The 19,147-nt window shown below is 30.8% G+C and overlaps 2 protein-coding genes across 3 annotated transcripts; one reads left to right on the top strand and one right to left on the bottom strand.

The window, feature by feature from the left end:
* Positions 1-2,829: 2,829 nt before the first annotated feature.
* On the bottom strand, positions 2,830-5,480 carry LOC103867765. Of its 2 annotated transcripts, none has more exons than XM_033292507.1 (4): positions 4,938-5,480; positions 4,733-4,847; positions 4,557-4,652; positions 2,830-4,389 (listed from the first exon to the last, which is right to left on the bottom strand). In XM_033292507.1, exons 1-4 carry the CDS (start codon positions 5,093-5,095, stop codon positions 4,201-4,203), a joined length of 558 nt encoding a protein of 185 aa, XP_033148398.1. In that variant the 5' UTR covers positions 5,096-5,480; the 3' UTR covers positions 2,830-4,200. The 2 variants fall into 2 exon arrangements, with proteins under 2 accessions (XP_033148398.1, XP_033148399.1); XM_033292508.1 differs by having other exon boundaries at positions 4,462-4,652; positions 4,927-5,478.
* A 1,282-nt stretch (positions 5,481-6,762) lies between these two features.
* Positions 6,763-10,392, top strand: LOC103867080 (F-box protein At3g57590-like). Its single transcript, XM_033292506.1, has one exon. The coding sequence runs from the start codon at positions 7,504-7,506 to the stop codon at positions 8,638-8,640; it is 1,137 nt and encodes a 378-aa protein (XP_033148397.1). The 5' UTR covers positions 6,763-7,503; the 3' UTR covers positions 8,641-10,392.
* Positions 10,393-19,147: the final 8,755 nt, after the last annotated feature.

Genomic DNA, 19,147 nt, shown 5'->3' with positions numbered 1-19,147 from the left:
ATTAGTTTTCAAAATCAACTTTTCTAAAGATTTTATTTAGTGCTTTAAAAATAAATATATAGCAAAACAATTCACAGCTTATTTTCTAAAGTAAAAACAAAAACTACAGAACAACCAATCAACCCCTCACTCTTTGTTGTTTATTTATTATTAAAATTAACGGAAAGTGATGAATAGTCAATATTCTTAAGTTTCAGCTAATCCAACTAACACAAACCAAACTAATCCAATTTTTTTTAAACACCACCCAAAAATTAGGCTTTAAATCATATAAACTGGATCATCACTCTGTAGATTTGGAAACGCTACATAAAATTTAGAGTATAATATAAGATTGGCGATGCCTTGCAAGTGTGTATAATTATGCAATGAGTATGCAAAAGCATGTTAAAAAGCCAATATTATCTTAAAAACAAACTCTTGTTAGTGTGGATAGCTCGGTCGGTATATGCTTTCATCTTCTCGTAATGAAAATTATGTCTCAACCTCTCTGCCACTCTTCAAGTTGAAAACTATGTTTATTTTAACTGGTATTGATTAAAATTGCATGAAAAAAAAAAAACAGAGTAGACATGGTAGTCTCTTAGTGGATCTACATTTATTTTTGTAGTATCCATCCTCTCCAACTATGCAAGTTGTGTTGGTGTGCTCTTTTTTTTCTGTTTTTTTTTTCTGAGCTCAGTTTTAATTGTATATTTTCTTTTAAGTATCTATTATGTAAGCTGCCTTGATGTGCTCTCTCTTTTAGATTGTGTTTTTTCTTTCGTGGTTTTGAAATATGATAATTGTGACTATTTGGATGATCGCATCACCCAGACTTTATGGGTGACAAAATATATGTGTATTAATAAGGAAACTAGATTTTCACCCGTGCAACCGCACGGGTGTTTGTTTTCACTTTTCTATAAAAAAATTATGGTTTTAGAACATAAGTGGTATATATTTTTAATGTTAATCATATACTTAAATATTTATATAACTATTTCAAATACAATAATTTTATAATTTACATGTTATAATTAATTAATTGTTTAAACCTTATGTATTTTCCACTTCATATATTATATATTTATCTTATTGTATTTGCATTTAGTTATTAAGCAAATTAATATATTCATGAGAAAATATATTTAAAAATTATTTTGTATTTAATTTATGCTAAATTATAACCCGTATTTCAAAACTTGATTTCTTTTTATCAATATTTTTATGTTTATTCATTCTAGATAATTAATTATTGTATATATAAAAGTGTAAGATATGTTAATTTTTAGACATGTATTATAAAGTTTGTTAATTCTAAGCCGTTCTATCATCATATTATATTTTAAATAAATAGTTTATATTTATGAAAATAAAATTTATAAATTTATCAATTGAATATAATTTTATCATATTTATTTAAGTATAATAATTATATTTTAACATGATCATGACTATAAAAGTAGATAAAATATGATATAATTTATTTATTTTCATTTCTAAACAGTAACTTAAAATACATTAAGTTATTGTTTAAATATTACACATATTTATTAGAATTTTTTAAATATATATTATATTTAAAATGAAAATATATAATGATTAAAGTAGTCACAAAGATTTTATATTATTAACTTTAAAGAAATACATGTTAATTTTTATACATGTATTATATAGTTTGACAATGTTAACCCATCTTACCAACATATTAGATTTTATTTTTGAACATAAATATTTTATAATTACGAAAATAAAATATATAAATATATAAATTTAATATAATTTTATTATATTTAGCTCAATATAATAATTTTATTTTAATATGATTGATTATGATTATATAATAAATAAAATATCATAGATTTTTTTATTTTTCATTTTATATAACTGAATATATTAATGTATAATAATATTTTAAACTAATTTCAAAATTAGTGAAAATATTTAAATATAATTTCGAAAATGAAGATCTTGTAAAAATCTTTTTAAACAGATTTGTTAGAAATTTAAAATAAATATATTTATAAAATGAAAAGATATCAAAAGATATTATGATTAAAATATTTTAAAAATTCTATTTATTATTAGTCTATATTAAAATATAGTATGAATTTCTATGAATGGGTCCATTAGGTCCATTTTTAAAAAAATCATACATGAATCAAGGTTGTGACTTCTGTTTTAATATATAAGATATATTTCACCCATACTATAATTTTTGACGGTCATGACTACTTGATTATATATGCTTGAGACATCAACTAATGATTGGGCCAATTGGCATTCATAATTGTATATTTTCATTGTGTATTTTATGTTCGTTTTTGCAAGAGCAGTATATTTTGAGGTTTATGGTCTATAATATTAGAAGTTGTAAGAATTATGTTTGAGGTGTATGTGGGGTTTTTATAGTATTTTTTATATAATTAGTAATCCTTAATATGTTGGTTAATTATAAGTTGCTCTAATCTATGGGTCTTAATGTATGGGCATGTATATTCAGCACTCGGCTTAACCCCTTTTTGCATGTGAAAATATTAGCCATAGACTGAACACCTATAAACTTATATGAAGTATCTTAGGTTAGAAGTGAAGTTTGCATTATAATTTGGTAGGTATTTTTATGATAAAATGAAGAAAACACATGATTTTTATGAATAAATAAACTTATAGTAGTAACTGTACTTTAAAATGTTTAATTAATTTTAATTAAAAATCACATTTATTTTCATAAATATTTCACAATTATTTCACAATTATTCTAACTATTTATTTCAATTTTTATTTTAGAAATTATATGATGTCGAGTCATTATAATAATTTAGAATTATAAATATTTAGTTTACGGTTTTTTTTTTAAATTCAGTGGTGTTATAAATAATAAGTAAAATAAAGTTATTTCGGTCTCGTTTATATATATTTTCATAAAATAATTTATTTTTTCTTTTTTGTTATACAATTTTCCTTAAAATTAATGTTTTACATGATATAAAAGAAATAACTTATTCATTATAACTAAAAATATTTTAAAATATATAATCTGAAATAATAACTGTATAGTCTGATTTGTTTGCATCAGGCAGTTCGATGAGCTGGTTTTCATCAGTCTTAACCTATGGTTGACAATACGTAAGGAAATACAGTCAGACATTACAACAACAGGATATGCATAAATCTCATAGTTTAATATCATGTTCAACTTTGCGGCTCATATTATACGGGTTTTAACTATTAAGTTTAGTAGATGTCATTATAGCTTTTAACGATGATAACATGTATTATAAGGTAAATTAACGATTGTATAAAATAAAACATGAGCCCTAATAATTAAACTTTATACTTTTAATATTTACTTGTTATCATACTATTCAGGCTCCGATCAAGATTAAGGTTTATAATAAAACCAATGCATTAATGCGATAAAAATAAAATAATCATTAACTATACTCCAGCACCAATAAATAATAATTTTAAAATTTAATGGTTTAAATAAATACAATATTTTTAAAACCAAGCCGGACACTGACTCGGCATTATATCTGGGTCAATGGTCGGACCGGTTCAACCGGAATTTAAAAATTTAATTTACTTTTAAATTAAGTAACTAAATATATAGCATAATACATAATTATTTTTATAAATGAAAATAAAATGTAAAGATAATGTAAACTAATTTATTTAGACAGATATTAAAATATAATATGAAGTTTTATGATTTTTTTCTTAAGAAATTACAATTTTTTTTATTATAAACTTAAATTTGAGAAAACTGGGTTTTAGTATTGAACCGGATCACCGGTATTAGCGAGTTTGGTGCCGGTTCAACTTAAATCCGGTTCTTAGCCAAACTCAGAACCGGTTAAAAGAGTGAGTCACGGTCCAACCGGTTCAACCGGCCGGTCCGGTTTTTAAAACACTGATAAACATATAATTTTTTTTTAAAAATAACATGTTAACTAATAAATCTAATCTGGGAAATTTTAACAAAAAAATATTATTTTCTCACATTTTGAATCAAAAGGTTTAAAACAAATGTATAAGTAAAAATAAATTAGTAGTGGAAAGCTAATAGGTAGATAACTCATATTAGGAAGATTGTATGACAAATATAGTACCCAAAAATTGGAGAAAGACAAAATCATAGATAACCAAGACGCGAAAGGAAATGAAGATGAGTAAGCATTATTTAAATTTTGAGTAGTGTGTTTATAGTTCTTTCTAGTCTATCTCAAGCCACACACGTCTTCTTAACCACCTCGGAAGATGAGTTGGCCGTCTTCTTCTGCGCACACCAACTGGATCTGTATCAGCATTGAACGCTGCCTCACCACTGCTCCCTCCAGTTTCCACCTTAACAGGAATTGGATTGCCATCTGGCATGTCGTCCCCATCATCATCGCTACCTATCTGTTCCAACCAGATGGTCATACATACATTCAAATGTAAATAGCGAAACAACATAATACTCATTATATTTACGTTGTCGACAACGCCAGGGACTGGCACACGGTCACGTTCATCGAGAATGAGCGTGATGGTGAATGTATGATTGCTGTGAAGTTATATGTACTAACACTGAATTGGAAAGTGATGGACTGGCACACGGTCTTTGCTTCTATATGGGTAGTAAATGGAGGCATCTTAAAGTCCTCAGGGTTTACTCCTTCAGCCTATTTGGCACAGGAAGTTTTGTAGATGTGTTAGTACTTGGTAGATGATAAACACGTAAGGAGACAGACGTGTATCTTACCAGCATTTGACCAGCTTCACTTTCTCTGAGGCTATGTAATTTCGTCACTACACCATCAAAACAAAAGAATGCACCTTCAGCAGTACCATCAGCAATGGCCGTCTCCACGCGATAGCTAAGGAAAAAGCATAACAAAGGCAAAGACAAAGCATTGACACGCATGAGTATACGTACGGAGAGAAATATTTATAAACTGTAGGCGTACCGGAAAGTCCCGACAGCATGAGCATTGTCGCATCGCACAAACGCAATAGCGGAGACAGTGTGCTGCAGTTTTACTGCATTTGGAGCATGCAGCATAACACCACCCTTTGTCCATGTCAACGCGAGCAACTCTCCCGGTACATATGAAGTCAATGTCATACATGTGGGATATCAGAATCACAAACAGAGTCATACCATTAACATCTACAAATTAAGACAGCTAGTTATTTTACCTGGGATGGAGCAGTGATAATAAATAATTGAGCTCAGCTATTGTCAGAGGCTCAACCTTTGCATATGCTTTCAGCAGTGTTGCTGCCAATGGAAGATCAGTGTCTCTAGCGACCAACCTATATAAATATACAGTGTTCAGATAGCTTAAGTATATGAATGCATGAACACACATACAATAACCAATTAACTTACTCGTAGAATCAGTGTCCCCCTGCATTTGTGATATAAACTGCTTCATATATTTGGAAGGGGGATAGCTATAAAACCAAAAAGGGGATCTAAAAGATACATGATCTGTTTTCCTGCAAAGAAAAGGAAGTACCTTTGAGTACAACATTTTGTCACGCTCTTCATGTCTGCATCCTTCTTCTGGAGCTCTTTGAGCTGAGAATATAAAGCACTAACAGCTGTCTGTGGAGAGAACAACAAACCATAATCATCAGCAAGATCATACTATCAATAAAACCAATACGAAAAAAAACTCCTAATGTTCAATTATACACTCAGGAAGCTGAATGCAAATTCAAATTCAAATCCAAACATTCTCACCATCACGACCAAATCCATCCATTCTCCAATCAGATCAATTTTAATAAAATTCACTCTATGCAAAGAAAGTTAGACTCCTGTACATTGCCTCCGTCATTACAATTATTTGAAAGTACTTTTCTAAAGCTTTGCAGCCTCCTTTCTTCCAACTGATTGGAAAAAAAAAACAGATTGAAGGCTCTAGATAAAGAGCTACTTCTCACCATATCAACAAACCCCTATAACATCATCTTCTGGAGCTTCCACCACCGTTAACAAAGGTAAAAATGCCAACGACCCTTAGCCACCTCCATGCAGCGTCTCATCCTCCTCTTTAACCACAAATAATTTCATGGAAAATCAATTAAATCATCACAAAGACTAATATATACCAAAGAACCAGAAGATATGTACTTGGATTTGAAGAAATCCATAGAAAAGATGGTTGAGCACGGGATTCATCATGAGCCGGAGGGGATCGGTACATCCGTGTCGAAGTAGAGCACGGTGATGTGGTTGTCCTTACCTTGAACATGGAGATGAAGCGAAGGCGGAGGAGGTCGGTTCCTCCGTGTCGAATGACAATCACAATAATCAAAGGAATTTAGAAGGATGTGTTGAACTTCGTTGAGCGTTAATGAAGGTGAGGAGTTGAAAGAAAAAAATTGTGTTTGCAGACAAAGTTGAGAGAGACAATGAGGTAGAAGAAGAGGCAAAGAACGAAAACCAACAAAACCCTAACTAATTAAAAGACAAAAGACGCAGAGATTGGTTAGATAACCAAATTTCTTTTATAACCAAACCAATAAAACCGAGCAACATAACTTCAATCATCATTGATTGAGAAGGAAACAGAAGAAGATGAAAGGGCTCAGAGGGAGATCGCAGTCTTGCGCGAGAGAGAAGAAGATAGGGTTACGGATGGATCGATGCGTCTTTCTCGTTTCTCTAAAGCTAGGGGCTTACGGGCCAAGCATAACGAAAAAAAATAAGCTAGCCCATTAGCCCATCAGACGTGGAATAAAAAAGGTGACGTGGAAGTATGAGAGGAGCTCTTATTCTCCTTTTAGTATTGTATATTGATTTGAATTTTAATATTTATGAACAATTCAAACCACTTAAAGCACTTTATTTATTAAAAACTTTAAACAAACATTGACAACTTCATTTAAAAAAAAATATAGATTACTAAAATTATTAATCCCACAATGAAAATTTTGTTATCAGTAATTTATTTATTTTTTGCTATAAAAGATACAAATAATAAACAAATATATAAGTAGAAAGTATTATTTAATAGACATTAATATTAAAAATATACTATATATGTTAATATTATTTAAATTTAATTATATATCCTATCAAATAGAAAAAAAATATTGTTTGGATTAATAAAATTTATTTATATGTTTACACCAATTCAATTATATATGCAATAATTACTAAATTTTTAATTATTAAATATATATATTTATTATTTCATAATATGTAAAAAATATAAAACCTAAGATAACTTTTATATATAATATTCATCCCAGTCTTAACCTAACCTAGACCTAACCTAAAGTATCATATAACCTAACCTTATATATAAAGTTAACCTAAAGTATCAGAGTGTATAACCTAACCTAAAGTATCATATATAAAGTTATATATGCAATAACTTTTATATATAATGCTCTTAGGTTATTTTTTTAATGCTCTTAGGTTATCATCTCGATATATAATGGTAGCTGTGTACGTTGACCTCTCTACATATACCTCTCTGGCTCTCAGTCTCATCATCGGCTTATAAGAAAGCGATCATGAATAGAGCAGAAAATTCAGATTCCATCCCAATAGATCTCATTCTAGAGATATTCTCGAGATTGCCTTCAAAATCAGTAGGGAGGTTTCATTGCGTGTCCAAGCTATGGCGATCCATGCTTAGTAGTCCATATTTCAAAGAGTTGTACTTGACCAGGTCATCTACTCGACCACGTCTCTTATTTGTTGTCCACAGCGTTGGTGAGGAAGAGGAAGAGGAAGATAAACTACACTTTTACTCGTCCTCACAGCCTCAAATTCCTTATGACAAGTCGTCTCTTGTAGTAGCCGCCGATTATCATACGACGTTCCCTTCAGAACGTTGTAGCTATGCATCTGGTTTGATATGTTTCCGTGGAAAGGGCTGCTCAGGGGAGGAAGCAATGACTCTGATATGTAATCCTATCACGGGACAGTATGCGGAGTTACCTAAAGTGATCATGTACTTTCCGTCAACAGCTTTTTTAGGGTTTGATCCAATTGACAAACAATTCAAGATATTGCTGGAGCATTTTCGTTATTCTTCTGCAACTCATCGTCATATAATTTTGACATTAGGAGTTCCCAAACTTGGGTGGAGGAGTGACATCTGTTGTCCAAAATACTACTTATATTTGTCCGAAGGAATATGCATCAGTGGAGTTATATACTACCTAGTTCGTGCAAGGTACTCAAAAGGAGTACTTGAAATAGTTTGTTTTGATGTTAGGTATGAGGAGTTCAAGGTTATTGAAGCACAATGCTTTTACAATCATCATCAAACTCTCCGATTGATAAACTATAAGGGTAAATTAGGTGGGATTACTGGGAATCTTAATGACAGTGGTGCCATTGAGTTGCGTATGTGGGTTCTACATGATGTCGGGAAACAAGAATGGTCGGAATATGTCTATACTTTGCCTGAGAATGATGACATTAAACTCCACGATTTTACCGTTGCTGGAATGACCACTAGAGGTGAATTTGTTTTGTCTATGATCGATACATTTAAACCTTTTTATGTTTTCTACTTCAATCCCGAAAAGAACGCCCTCAGGAGTGTTGAAATCCAAGGTTTTGGTGAGGATGTTAGTAGCGTTGAAGTCTTTGTAGACCATGTGGAGGATTTCAACTTTTTAAGAAGAGAGTCTAGCTAGTTTGGCTGTTGTGATGTTCATGTGACTTATCTCATCTTCAAGTTTTTTTTTTTTTTTGGTAAAACATCTTCAAGTTTTGTTGTGAGCTCTTATCATTCTGTTTGGCTTATTATACATTATATACTTTCTTTCGGGTTTTCATCTCTATGCTCTCACTTCAACTATCAGACCCGATAGGGCGAATCCACTCAATGCTTTAGTGAAATTCTCTTTATTCTTTAAGATTTGACGTCTATATCGTCATTCTTTTATATTTTTAAAAAATATTAACGATTTATTTCTTGATAGATACTCAAGAACCATTAAGGATACGAATGGTAACATACGGGACAACGGTGGGATAAGTGCGGTGCGATTCAAATAGTAACAAAGATTGTATATATATATAGGTATATAGGTATACTAGATGTTTTGCCCGCGATGCGGGCTTAAAAATTTTCCTAAATTTTTGAAAAATTCTTTGAATACTATACTAGTTATATTGTGTTTTCCAAAAAGAATTCTTGCGATCAGTTTAGTATCATCTATGCATTGTATACTCTCGAATATATAAATACTAGTGGTTTTCCGGCGCTACGCGCCGGGTTCGTATGTTTTATTTTTAAATAAATTTACAATTTATTTTCTGGTCTTAATATATAAAATATGTTCAAAAATGTGAAAATAAAAATATGTTAAAAGAGAATGATATTTTTTGATCCATTTTATAGTGATTAACAAACATCGTGTATTACTTTTTTTAAGAGTTGTTTAGTTCAAAGTAAAACAACATAAGTGATTGTAACTGGTCAATTTAATAAAAATAAAATAAAAAACTCAAAATCATAATAAATTAATTTATTTAAAATTTAAACATACAGTAAAGTTGATGTTTTCATAAGGAAAAGTGAAAATGTTTGTATTTGTTGTGATTATATATCTATATCAAAGATGTGATAATTTATTGGGGGCATCATTGTGGGAGTATTAGTTAAATATTTTGTCTTCATAGGAATCATGAATCCAGTAAGTTAATTATTGGTTGTCTTATGCCAATCTCATTGCATTTACAGTATGCATTAGAATGATTCATTTGGGAGGCGGATAGTTACCCTGCAACTTTACAGTTCAATTAAAGTTTGAAGCTGCTTGTTATGTGTCGGGATAGTAATTGTCGACGACGTTTAACGTATCATTGTTATTATTGCCGTGAACCTTATCTTAGCTCTAATTTTGACTTGCAAAATGTTTCAAACTGTCACTTGCAGACGCGGAGTGGCCAATACGTACCTTGGGCGCAACGATGGTCGTGTCTTTTTCAATGTTATTGTTTTAAATCTTGTGTGCTTAAGAAATTCGGTTGGGAACTCCTTTTTTGTAAACTAAATGCTTAATGGTTTGTGAATTTCTGGTTGTATAATTGAGATTTGATTATTTTCAGTTTATTACTTTATTATTCATTGTGTTGCGAGCTTAGCATGTTGTTTACGGGTGTCATTGGAAAGTACAAAATTTATCTGTAGCCACGGTTTCATAAGCATTGCAATTACAGATCCACGTGATGTAAATCTTTGTTCTGAAAATGATTTGCATTACTAATTGAAACAACAACCACCATGTAGAGTAGAAAAAGGATAAATAGAGCTAAAGAAATTTGAAAGTTTAAATAGGAGAAATAGAACTAAAGATAATTGAAAGATGATTGAAAGATGATTTATTACTAATTAAAAAAAAACCACGACACTTGAGAATTTTTAAAAAGGTAATAGATTTTATAGTAGACTCTTCCCAAAGGGAAATAGATGTGAAGATAACCCATTTTCTCCATAGATTATTCATCAGCATATCCACAACCTCAGACATTGTTGGTCTATTCTCTGCCTCATTCTAAACACACATATCTCATACTAAAATTACCCTTTCCAGCTCCTCGTCTACATACTTCCCAATTAGCTATTGATCTTCTTCTGGTAAACCAGAAGGTAAAACCATTCGTTAGACCTTGTTTTGTTGTTCGTTTCAGCCTGTCTACAGGTCTCGTACCAGGCACCTGCTCTAGCAAAAGAACACCAATACTATTTGTATAAAACACAACAATATGGAAAACAACTCGACATTTCAAATGGAAGATAATTTTCAATAAGTATATAAACCATTTTGGTCCTGAAGACTTACAATGAGTCGTTCTCGTCCTTCCGCACAGTAAGCTGTTGCACTCAATAGATTCTTGCGACGAATACGGCCTAAAATGCTGACTCTACAGCAAAATTTATCTCTTCTCTGCTACTTCAATCTCTTGACTGCAATATACGGAACATCAACAACAACAATAAGAGCTAATTATTACAAATGAATATCAAAGAGACCAAGTAATATTATGCTGCCATGGCAAGAAAGGCTTCTCTGCAGATCAAGGAAGTTCTAGATAAAGAACGTGGATATATGTGAGCAAGGAGACGTGTCACCACCGTCTGAGAAGCATCGCCAGTCTTCAAATTGGAAAGCTGGATTGGAGAGGTCACCATCGTCACAGGTTCCAGTATAAAGAATATGGTGAAGCAATGAGATTTGGAGGTTTTCAACCTTTATTTATAATCTGAGAAATTAGGGTTTTGCAAAGGGGTGATGGGAAAAAGTAATTAATATTAGTGTAGTGGGAGAGATGGCAAGGGAGAGACAATTGAGACTCTCAATGAGGATTCCACCATTGTTGCAGGCTCTTTTAGTAAGAACAAAATGGTAATGAATCTGGTGAATCAGTGAAATTAGGAGATGGTTCCATCACTATTTATAGAATAGAAAATTAGGGGTTTGCAAAGGAGTTGGGGAGAGAAATAACGAAATTCGACGTAGTGGGAGAGTTTTACAGAGTGAGTTAATGGTGAAACTTAATGAGTAGTCTCAAACTCTCAATGATAAGCGTTACGTATCGCTCTGGTTTGGTTTCGGTGTGGGAAAGATGAGAACTTCTATCATAGAGAAGATGAAGTCCAAGAAGAAGGAAGATGTAGTGGGCTATTTGATATCACGTCTGATTTTGCAGATCCATTTTGGATTTGCTTATTTGTTGCAAACCCATAATTTAACTTTTGTATACGAAAGCTGAAGCCCGAAAGCGGAAAACGTAAATAGAGTGATGCCAGGTGTCCTAAAACGCCCTATGCTATATGGTGACGTGGCGGCTTAAGGTGGGAGAAAACTCTCCTTTATTAGTATAGATATATATATTTCTGAACAATTAAATATTAAAATATTTTAGTGGTATAATTTAAACTTGGGTCTCTAGTCAAAAAAACAAAACTTGTTTCCAATTTATGTAAAGAATATTATTTTTTTGAATGAGCAAAGATTTAAGAATGGTTATTATTTTAAGAACATTAACTTGTTATTTCTGAATAATTAAATATTAAAATATTTTAGTGGTATAATTTAAACTTGGGTCTCTAGTCAAAAAATAAAACTTGTTTCCAATTTACGTAAAAAATATTATTTTTTGTGAATCAGCAAAGATTTAAGGATGGTTATTGGCAAATAAATGTTTGAGAACTTTAATTTTTTTTTTGAGATTCTACTGCTATAATAGTTTAAGGGTTTTTGAAATATTACTAATTAATTGTTATCGATTCGAAGATTTTCAAATCTCATCAAAATTCTTTATTTATTTATGATAATAGTTTTTCATTCTATTTTAACAAAATTTAACGTTATTAAAATAAAATTTACTTTTTTTATTCATAAAATACAACTTTCAAAATATTTTGGCAATTAAAATAACGGATGTAAGATTTAAAATCCGCTATGTAATTTGTTATTTGAATATCACAACAACAAATTACATAGCGGTAGAGTTTAGGTTTTTTTAGCTTTAAGTTTTGAGATTATTTTTTAGTGTTTAGGGTTGGTAGAGTTTTAGCGGGATTTATGGTTAGGTTTAGGTAGGGTTTTAGGGTTAGGTTTAGGCAGGGTTTAGGGTTAGCAGGGTTTAGGGTTAAAAAGGGTTTAGGGTAGGTAGGGTTTAAGGTTAGGTAGGGTTTAGGGTTAGGTACAGTTTAGGGTTATGTAGGGTTTAGGGTTAGTAGGGTTTAGGTTTAGTAGGGTTTAGGGTTAGTAGGGTTTAGGGCTAGAAAGGGTTTAGGGTTAGAAAGGTTTTAGGGTAAGGTAGGGTTTAGGGTTAGTAGGGTTTAGGGTTATGTAGGGTTAGGGTTAGGTAGGGTTTAGAATTAAGTAGGGTTTAGGGTTAAAAAGGATTTAGGGTTAGTAGGGTTTAGGGTTAGTTGGATTTAAGGCTAGAAAGGGTTTAGGGTTAGGTAGGATTTAGGGTTAGGCAGGGTTTAGGGTTAGGTCAGGTTTAGGGTTAGAAGGGGTTTAGGGTTAGGTAGGGTTTAGGTTTGGTAGGGTTTAGGGTTCGGTAGGGTTTAGGGTTAGATAGGGTTTAGGGTTAGCATGATTTAGGGTTAGAAAAGGTTTAGGGTTAGTAGGGTTAATAGGATTTAAGGCTAGAAAGGGTTTAGGATTAGGTAGGATTTAGGGTTAGGTAAGGTTTAGGGTTAGGTCAGGTTTAGGGTTAGAAGGGGTTTAAAGTTAGTTAGGGTTTAGGGTTAAAAATGATTTAGGGTAGGTAGGATTTAGGGTTAGGTAGGGTTTAGGGTTCGGTAGGGTTTAGGGTTAGAAAGGGTTTAGGGTTAGTAGGGTTTAAGGTTAGTAGGGTTTAAGGTTAGTAGGGTTTAGGTTAGGTAGGGTTAGTAGGGTTTAGGGTTATGTAGGGTTAGGGTTTAGGGTTAGGTAGGGTTTAGGGTAGGTGGGTTTAGGGTTAGTAGGGTTTAGGGTAGGTGGGGTTTAGGGTTAGGGTTAGCTAGGGTTTAGGGTTAGGGTTTATGTAGGGTTTTAGGGTTAGGAAGGGTTTAGGGTTAAATAGGGTTTAGGGTTAGGTAGGGTTTACGTTTAGGGTTAGGTAGGTTTACAATTATATAGGTTTAGGGTTTAGTTAGTATGAATGGTTTAGGGTTAGGTTTATGTAGGGTTTAGGGTTAGATAGGGTTAAGGTCTAGGTTTATGTAGGGTTTAGGGTTAGGTAGGATTTAGGGTTTTAGTCAATAGAAAAGGTTTAACGTTTGGTTTAGGTTGAGTTTAAGGTTTGATTTAGAATAATGCTTTGGATTATAGGGTTTATGGTTTGTTTGTTTTTTATTTATGCATTAAGTGCTGAGTTTTTGGGATAAAATTTTATATTAATATTATTGATTTATAGTTTTTCTTAAAATGTTAAAAATTTTAGAGATAATTTAGTCAAAAACCATAAAAGACCACGAAATTAACTAAATACCTACAACAGTGTAAAAGTGGATTTTGTGGTAGATAAGTTATGTGCAAAATGACATTTAAAGCCCTTACCAGTTGGCGATGGGTTTTCACCGTGTTTGTGTTGTAGGTTATATAGCTGGCAAATAGATTTTGTGAGATATCAAAAAGATTTGCAAATATATGTTCTAGATTTTTTGTGTTCCCCAGAAGGGTTAAGAGTTACAGTAACATTGAGAGATCACTTCCCCATTCACGCATTTACTATCAGAAACGGTGGAACTCAATATCAAATCCTTTGGAAGATTTAGTTTCCATACATACAAATATTTGTGCAAAGGAGACAAAAGAGACAATGACTATGAAAAAAATGTGGAGCTTTCGATATATCTTCCTCTTTCGTTTCAATCTCTGATAAGATTTCGTCAAAGATGATGGTGGGATCCTTAGCGCCGGATATGTACATGTCGTTGCACGTTGTGCACTTTGTTTCTTCTCATAAATCTTGAGCATATCGACCTATGCCCAAATCAGATTGGAAGCAATCAAAATCCAAACCAGATGTTGTATGATTTCGATTAACGATGTCATCTACTTCACCAGCTTCTGTGTGATTCGTGTGATTCTTCCTACATTCGAAGAGTGCCAAGCTGTCACAACGATCCTCTTAGCTTTCCTGTGTGAATTGGTGAGCGAGATTTTATCAGTCAAAACCTTGGCATGCTAAACGCTCTAGAACAATGAACCACAGTACAGTAATTCTTTTTATTATTTTAAAATTGTTAGCTATATGTGTAAAAATGATATTACTGGAACAATAGTTTTGGTACTGCAGGTACAATGTATATCAGCCAGACAACAGTTTTGAAAACTTGTCACCACGATGACTTTACTTTAGGATGTGAAAAGGTAGAAAAATAGAGATAAAAGAAGAAAAAAAAATGCAGCACGGAAAGATATACGTGTATTTTAGTCAGATATGTTACATCAGTTTTTATTGTTTGCAGCAGATGCAAAGTGATAGGTCATAACAAAGTCACCTGCAAACAACCCATCTATAAAATATGTAGTAGAAGGGGGATGGGAGGCGATTGAGGTGGTGTGCTGAGCGATTTGGAATGCCATGTCTTCAAAAATAATAATGCTTATCTAATATGTGATGTCTAGACCATGTTATTAAATCGAATACATAGACTTATTAGATTAATCGGTTAAGACACATCGAAAACGGAAACTTATTGGATTAGCCGGTTTCAACACATCAGATTCATAAAATTATTTGATTAGCCGGTTACAAAGCATAAGATACATAGACTTATTAGATTAACCGGTTAAGATGCATCGGATACAGAAACTTATTAGGTTAGCCGGTTACAAGCATCAGATACATAGACTAATTAGATTAACCGGTTAAGACACATGTTATGTCTATGTAAAAAGCTTTCAAGAAACATCAACAAAGTTAGTAACATGATCAGATCATATGACTTAGGTGCATGTTTTCAAAGGATAAACATCATAATAACACTTTTTGTATAGCTAAATGTCGATGGCAGCAGATGTATCAAAGTTTATTTACAGTATGAAGACAACTAATATTGTCATTGCATATCACATTGATAAAGGAAAAATAGACTGGGACATTTCACATATAATATGAAAACTCTCAAGTAAAATAAATATCCGTAAATTATTCAAATTTACGGTTATACAATTTAGAAAACAAGCACGGGAGCTACTACATATCCTAAGGATATGTTAATTGTTTTGGTTTAATAACATGGTCTAAACAATAAGGGTCGCCAACAATAATTAAATGTCAGATATCTACAAAAATAACCGGCTAATCTAATAAGTTTTCATTTCCGATGTGTCTTAACCGGTTAATCTAATAAGTCTATGTATCCGATGCTTTGTAAACAGCTAATCTAATAAGTTTCCGTATCTGATGCGTCCTAACCTGTTAATATAATCTAATAAGTCTATGTATCTGATGCTTTGTAACCGGCTAATCAAATAATTTTATGAATCTGATGTGTTGCAACCGGCTAATCCGATAAGTTTATGTATCTAATGTATGGTATTAAGCTAATATAAACGGTCATACAAGATTCTGTATACAGACAATATAACTTTGAAAAACAGGGAATTGATTATATGTGGTTTGAGATATGTGAGTTGAATTGAGTAGCAGGAAACTTTCAACTGTCTTGAGATGATATAGCGACCGAATCGACCAGAGAATGAAGGCTTATCAGCAAGCTCTACAAATTTACCGAAAGGAGAAGCTCGTATTTTCTCGATTTCTTCGGGCTCAAGAGCGTTTAGAATTTGCTTGATACCAAACGGTTTGTGATAAGGTGTCACCCTCACCCGAGTTGGTTCTTTGCCAGCCTTGAATATTCTCTCCGGTATAGTACACGGCGGAGCTGTCGACCTCTCGTTCTCCATTATAACTATACAGAGTTGTTTTCTAGGGTTTTTGATTTGCAATTGGGATTTTTTTTTCTTTTTCTGGAAGTGAGAGATGAAGAGAAATGGGAAGATAGATAGAGAGTCTGTGTAATAGATTACTTCCTTCCTTGTTCGTCTCTGACACATGAAGATTTCCATATATGCGAACAGTGACTATAAAATCTTTCCGAATCCACGTCAAAGATTTCAGAATCGCCCCATATGATTTCGGCTAAAGAACAGCTATTTGACGTAGAAGGCTTATAGGGGTATAAATGTCTTAAACATTTGACGAGAGTTTCCAAACAGTGTCGTTTGGTAGGTTGTTAAATATGCTATACTTTGTTGGTATAACTCCTAATTTCTCAAAATTTTAAAGTGAGTTTTAGTGTTCTTAAAATATGTATTTTTTTAAGGTTTTTTGTGACAATAAGTTGAATATATCTTATACCACAAATCATAAATATTTTGAGTCTTATATATTTTTTTCTTCAAGTTATTGTTACTTTTATTTCCTTTTATACATTTCTCTTAATATTTATGTATGCATCCACAATATTTTTTTAAAAAGGATTTTTCATTAACTAATGTATTTATTGTAGTTTTAAATATATTATAGTTTTCGTGCACTTGATTAAATTTTTTTGGTGTTGGTGGTATTTGAAGTGGTTGAGAACCTGAATGGATATTTACTTTCATAAAGTTTTTGGTTTATGTTTAAAAATAAAAATTTGTAAAAGCTTTTAAATCATATGAATATAATATTCAACACACTACTATTGACTGTTTATATACTTAAAATTCTAAAGTAGGTAATTGCAAATTTGCTGAACTCATAGATTCGTTGCTACTTTATAAATTATCACAGGATGAGGTACATATGGTAAATATTGCTTTGATGATAACATCACGTCCATATCGTAATGTGTGTTTTTTTTGTTTTATCTACTATGTATTAAGAAATAATTAACACATTAAATAATACTAAAGAGTAAAAAGCCCTTTCAATTGTTCATAGCATAAGCCCAAAGTTAAACTCAAGTCTAGCTAAAGAAATAAAACTCAGAGACATGTGTCGGTCTGTCAGAGAGTGACTTTCCACGTGGATAGCTTAGGAGAGAGGCAGACATATTTTTATATATATAGATAGATTCATTACTAAAATAAATCATAAAATAACTCAATATTATATTTTTAATTATATAATTTAGAAAAATATTGTATTAATATTTAATTATATAATTCATGTTTTTAACGTTTTACTAAAATATTTTTTCATATAACAATACAATATATATATATATATATATAAATTATCTTTTTTAATTATAATTTTTAGATTTTGGATAATTCATTATTCTATTTTTAATTATATAATTAATAATTTTATTTAATTAATATTTAGTTATAAAATTTATGTTTTAAACTTTTTACTTAAAGAATTTTTCAGATAACAATACAATATATACAGAAGTTATCTCCTTTTTAAATTATATTTTCAGATTTTGGATAATTCTTACTATTCTTAATATTAATCAATTATCTAATCAAAATCAATTAAAATTTTGTTCTTATTTTTTAATTTATTTATACATTTTATTCATTAAGGGTTAAACTATATTAACCACTCTAACTTTCAACGTGAGAACTTCATTGCGAAAATTTACTTCGCAAATAATAGTTTAAAATTATATAATTAAAAAAAATTGTTTGAGTTGATATTTAATTATATAATTTATATTTTTAACGTTTTACTAAAATACTTTTTCAGATAACAATACAATATATATATATATAAATTATCTTTTTAAATTATATTTTAGATTTTGGATAATTCAATATTCTATTTTTAATTATAATTAATAATTTTATTTAATTAATATTTAGTTATGGAATTTATGTTTTTAACTTTTTACTTAAAGAATTTTTCAGATAACAATACAATATATATAGAAGTTATCTCTTTTTAAATTATATTTTCAAATTTTGGATAATTCTTACTATTTCTAATAATAATCAATTATCTAATCAAAATCAATTAAAATTTCGTTTTTATTTTTTAATTTATTTATACATTTTATTCATTAAGGGTATAAACGATATTAACCACTCTAATTTTCAACGTGAGAGTTTCATTACAAAAATTTACTTCGCAAATAATAGTATTGATATAAAAAATTTTGTTACTGAAAACGGTGCGGGGTGGTTGATTGTTATTCGGAACCTAAGTATCCAATATTTAGAGAAATTCTCTAACATAGCACTAAAATTTTTTTGTCACAAGGATCAGAATAAACAAAATATCAATACTATTAAATTAGGAACATGACCCGTTGATAAAGTCCAACTGATTTTTTTTGTATAATTGTTTGTACATGACCAATTGATAAAAAGTTATGTCTAACTAAAAAACTATTTTTTATATAACTTATATAACTGCACAAGTTATATAACTGCATCTAAATGAATATATTTAAAAGTCCTATTCTAAAGGGATAACCACTTTAGGTCATATTTTAAAGAACTACGTATATGGCAACAAAAAATTATAAAAATATATTTTTGTACTTTTTTTGTTATTGGGTGTTTAAATAAAAATATAAACCCTTATATATGGCAACAAATGTGTAATACGAAAAAACCTTATACAATTGGTCATGTACCATAAAAATACATTTTTGTTACCATATATTTTTGTTATTGGGTGTTTAAATAAAAATCATTTTTAGAATTTTAACCTTTTATTTGATTAATACAACACATTATATTATATAAT

Source organism: Brassica rapa, chromosome A05 (assembly GCF_000309985.2).
Source record: "Brassica rapa cultivar Chiifu-401-42 chromosome A05, CAAS_Brap_v3.01, whole genome shotgun sequence".
In the NCBI taxonomy this organism is placed as follows: Eukaryota; Viridiplantae; Streptophyta; class Magnoliopsida; order Brassicales; family Brassicaceae; genus Brassica; species Brassica rapa.
Note: the sequence above shows the minus strand (reverse complement) of the source record. Positions and strands in the feature narration are given on the sequence as shown.